Source organism: Fusarium graminearum, chromosome 2 (assembly GCF_000240135.3).
Source record: "Fusarium graminearum PH-1 chromosome 2, whole genome shotgun sequence".
NCBI classification, from domain to species: domain Eukaryota; kingdom Fungi; phylum Ascomycota; class Sordariomycetes; order Hypocreales; family Nectriaceae; genus Fusarium; species Fusarium graminearum.
Window position 1 is genome coordinate 908,056 of NC_026475.1, and position 5,189 is coordinate 913,244.

A 5,189-nucleotide genomic window follows, 5' to 3' on the forward strand; every position below is an offset into this window, starting at 1 on the left:
TTTTTTTTTGTTTCATCGACTCATGGGAATAACAACTGATGCCAATCTGCCTGTCTGCTTACCCGCCAGCGTCTTATTTGCTTTTTGTCGATGTTTCCATCGGATCATGTATCATAATGACGGCCTTGAGATTGGGCCTTGCACGACCTAAGACTACACGACCACATTGACTCTCCCTGAGACAGTCCCGTCCGGATGCGGATCAATTAGAATGATTCGCTAGTATGAAGGCTACGTTCTTTTCTGCAGCGCTAAGGTAATGTCCGGGTAGGGTCCAAGACAATCTGAGTGGGTGGGGTTGTCAGGGGAATCAGGGGCGAGGGGGAAGCGAGAATGATGGATGAAAAGCCCACTGCTAACCTTAGTAGGCAGGCACCTACCTTGCAGGTCCGCTGATATGAGCTGGCGGCTGTTTACTATCAGTTACAATGCATATTTCCGAGGCATGCTTGACAATAAATTCTTACTCTATTTCCCTCTAATAACTTGTACATGAGGTAGCGAGCAAAGTCTCAGCTTAGACTTCATCATTCAACTGTGGGCCTTGATGAGTGGGGAATGGAGATGGTTCGTTTAATGGTTAGAACAGTCCATGTTAGTACAAATACTCAACCGCCACAAGCAGGTCCACGATTAAGTCCCTGAATTTGTGTTTATATGTCTGGCCCCATGTGTAGATACTACTCCCATGTACATTGAACCGTATGAGCATAGACATTAATTATCACTCATCAACCAGAAATACATATCTCATCTACCACAGCGCCACATGCCTAGAAAAGCAGACCCTTCTCATACTAAACTATCGGACCTTTGTTCAACTTCATTTGTTTTATATGGGACGAGCATCTGGCGTCTGTAGCTTAAGGTAGCCCTCCAGGGCTGCATCAAGCGAATCGACCCACCCGCTGACGCAGGTACATGACGCCCGGGCTGTCAGTGCTCTTAAGCACGGAAACTGTCGCTCCACTTACTCCATTTCCCAACTCAAATTCTGAAAGGTAAAGTTGAGTCGAGAAGCAACTTTCATGTTCGCCGAACCTGAGTGGACCTTGCAGGGTGAGATGATAAAATGATACGCATGTATCAAACAACAATACCCAATTGCGGAGACAAAGAATTATCTTAGATTGTGTGTAAAGGATTAAAACGCAACGCTTTTGATTGCAGGGTCCTGATGCATATAGTAGCCGAGGAAACACAAGGTTAACGACGCTAGCTTGTTTTAAGATAGATTCCCGACACATTTGGACTAAGATATCAACCTAGTGCGCTGCGTCAAAGCTGGATTCAGGTCACATGATCGTAGTGATGGCTGCTGCGAACATACAAGTCTCCATTGCTCGACCTGAAAGGGCTGTAATACAAAGTGGTAATTTTACTGAGGCTCAGTCTGCAGATTGCCTCTAAGTTATAAACTAAAGTGCACCAGGTATCGTGTAGGGATGCAGAAGATGAGCGTTATCCGGGTGAGCGATATATGGGAACATTATTGCGTGGTTGATATTTGAGGGTTTGCTATATGTCTTCACTGTTTTGACTAGGATCGTTTCCATTGAATAGGTAGTTTGTCCAGCGTCAAAGCTTGAAGTATGATCATAGCGTGCAATTAGTACAATAGTGCCCGTCACGCTATGTTCAATACAAGACCCGTTGAGCGCAAGGTTCGGGACGGATTGGAAATTGCTCCATGCAACTTCCTTGCAAGGTTGTAACAGAGACGGGCTGCGGATGTACTGCATTGTTCGTCTGACAAATTGACACAGCGCTATACATAAATGATTAACGTCAGAAGCTACAACACACAATATACCAAGAAATAAGAAGCAATGTTAACAATTTTATGTGAAGTCGTATCCTTGGTACGTAACCCCATACTCCTCTTTCATCCCACAGAGATGTTTCAAGTCCTACTAATATTAGATAAGTTCCAAAAGAGCTTCCTTCTCTCTAGATCCTCTAACTGCTAGTGATTGGTAAATACAATACTCATCATCTATCGGTCTAAATTATACAAGCTTTCATGGAAAGGATTCTTTGTCATAATAGTGTACATAAAATAATGCGAATCGTCACCAACATCGAGAAGGCTTAGCCATCGAATACGTCGTGCTGAAGTTCGATGCCAAAGTCCGATGCGACATCCTTCATCCTCTTCTCCATCTCGTCCTCCATTCCCCCTCCGAGACCTAACCATTGGCGTAGCTTAAACATGTAAAACGCTATGTCCGATGCCGCCATAACCGTCTTAAATATGAGGTGTCGCCAGCGATTCTGAAAGCGCTGACTCAGTGGCAAGTGAGGATCTTCGAAAAGACTGCGGCTTGCCCATTCGCCCATCATTTTGACGCGGTTGACAGGTGAACCAAGGTATTGGTTATTGCCTTGTACAATTCTCATGTTTCGGCCGATGAAAATGAGTTCTTGTGGCCATTTCTCTTCATCTGCCAGTATTTCCCGAATTCCTTGCTTCATCCGCTGCTGCATCGCGTAATGGCGTTCGGCCGGTGTCTTGCCTTCGAGTCCTTTCATGATACCGTTACGAGTACGACCATCTCCGCCCTCGTATGGTCGTAACAATGTCGCGCTCGCGAAGAGGTCTGCCGCCTTGATTCCCCATGCATCAGTCACTCGCGAAATTGTTTTGTTGTCAAAAGTCATAAGCGCCTTCCAGAAGGTAGCATACTCATTTCTGAACTTTTGTGACATGTAGACGTACAGGCCATGGTCAATGAGCACAAGTTCTGCTCGACCGTTGGGCAAACGTCTGATGAAAATATTGCCTGGGTGCGGATCACAGTGAACGACTCCCCATTTGAAGATCTGCGCAGAGAACAGGTCCACCATCGTAGTCATGACCTCTCGAGAGGATAGGCCCAGTCCGCCTCGGCCTCGTCGGCCTCGCCATTCTTGACGTTCTGGTTTGAGGTTTTCCTGGTAGGGTCGCGTGCGAAGCTCGCGTCGAGCGGCTTCGAGGTCGATCTTAGGTAGTGGGCTTCCAGCGCCAGGTGAACCGTTTCCATGTCCCCCAAGCCATCTGGATGTCATTGCTTTCTTGTCCCAAAGACGTATACCCTCGATCCATTCAGTCACGAGAACTCGCTTCGTCGTAAACTCAGGGTACACTGTAGGAATATAGACTCGTCCTCTCAAAGACTTCTCTCCGTTGACAAGCTCCCTCATTTTCTCTGAATTTTTTGCCTCATTGACAAAATCAGTCTCCAGTTCGAGCCTTTCAGTGATGAAGGGCACCATTTTATATAATGGAAGGTCGAACCATTTTGAGTAGATCCATGCAACTGTTCTATCTTATGTTAGTAAGTGCATGTGCACTGGCTCAGTATGTACCGGACTTACTTAAAAGCCCATAGATCCCATGATATTTGTTTAGCAATTTCTCGCTTTTGGATCTTGATAGCCACTTCCCGACCATCTGGAAGTCTAGCCCAGTGAACCTGGGCAACACTTGCACTCGCCCGAGCCTTGCGCTCCATCAGACCCATACCCTCCTTACCTATGAAGCTAACGCCAAATACTTCTTCGACACTCTTCCCAAAATCTTGCCGTATCACTGCTTCAATGTCGGCCCAGTCGTCTTGTGGCGCATCGTCAAACATGCGACTAAACATCTTTTGGAATTCGGGCGGGAGCACGGCGCTCTGCATTGCGATGGCCTGTCCAATCTTGAGGTAAAGCCCGCCGTTAGAGCGCAAGACGTGGAATAAACGTTCAGCATTTCGGTTATGCAAGTCTTGTACTGTTCCGCCGGTAATAGGCTGCGGTCGAAAGTTAAGCTTGTAATCAAAGGCCACAAGCAGTCCAGTTCCGAATGTGCGCAAGGAGCGAGTAAACCCTGAAGCGTATATTTGACGGTCACCAAGATAAACGATACCTCCAACGGCTGATATAATCAGAAACTTCCTGGCCCACCGTCTTCCACGTTGGTACTCTTTGGCTCGCCTGGGCGCACCGAGCTCCTCTGGTGACGGAGGCCGCATAGTCTGGAAAGGACCGCCGGACTGCAATCTTCGATATGGTGGTGCCATCAAGGCTCTGGGTCGGCAGCGCATGGTGGCGCGCGCCGATGGACGAAGCATGGCGTTGCGCAGCATGCTGAAGGCAAATGATCAGCTACAGGAGCGCAGCATGGGCGGTGCAACAAAGCACACGTTATATTAAAGTCAACAGCGAACGGCTGGTGTGAGAAAGACAATAAAGAATAGAGAACAAAACGCGACAATTTTCCTGTTCTATCCCCAGTGTCATGGATGACGTCCGACATAAAAATTGCGGACTATTTAGCTTATCGCCGGAGCGGCTCGGAGAATCAGTGGGCGATGTGATTATATTCCGCAAGTCGGGTCAGAATCGCACCGATTTCCCGGCTCGCTCCTGTGTTGCTAAAGACTTTCCAGCCAGGCGAGCATACTTAGTTGGCGTGATAGCATCCTCAATTTTGTATCTGGCATCAGCGCGCTCGTGGTATTGATTTCGGTTGTTCTGATGTTATCGTGTTTATCACTGACGTCATTAGATGTGATTCACACATATCACCAACAACCCATGCAGATGATTACCTCGAAGGGCTGTTCAAATATCTCTAGAGCATATTATTAAAAGCATATATATTGATGAGCTTAAATACACTACACACAAATAGAATGGTTCGCGCTAGATTTAGTGATTGTTAAATAATTATTATTGCTAAATTCTTAATTGCGTTGCGATATAGTATGTTGTTGTTCTCCAGGGTAGCAGAACTACAAAGGCTCAGGATCAGGATATTGTTACACACATTCAGTCATATGCTCGCAATTGACTAACGGTATACGAGATTAAGGAAAGAGGATATGAGATTTGAGTATATGATATCTCTGGGTAAAGCTCATTTCTCTATTTAGACGACTAGCAGACGTCACAAATACTATCTCTTGGTCCTTGAAAGTAGGTCATGGTTGGCGACAACAACATTTTCTCAAGGTCTTGACAAGTACTTTCAGTATTGCATATTGAAGAGACAATTTCCCAGCCCCTGACTGTACATTGTTAAGTGAATCAAAATTGTGATGCTACATTCTTCACCCTCGCGTGATAGCTGATCATCACAACTCATAGAGAAATGTAGGCTTGTACCGAAATACAGCATTGTGCTATTCGAGGTGGAAACTCCACATACACATTGATGACTC

The 5,189-nt window shown here is 46.2% G+C and overlaps 1 protein-coding gene across 1 annotated transcript; it reads right to left on the reverse strand.

Annotated features, from left to right (window-relative positions):
* Window positions 1-2,091: 2,091 nt before the first annotated feature.
* FGSG_08709 (uncharacterized protein) lies at window positions 2,092-4,112 on the reverse strand (the record flags this gene model as incomplete). The annotated part of the gene is made up of 2 exons (XM_011321722.1): window positions 2,092-3,304; window positions 3,358-4,112. 2 exons carry the CDS (start codon window positions 4,110-4,112, stop codon window positions 2,092-2,094), a joined length of 1,968 nt encoding a protein of 655 aa, XP_011320024.1.
* Window positions 4,113-5,189: the final 1,077 nt, after the last annotated feature.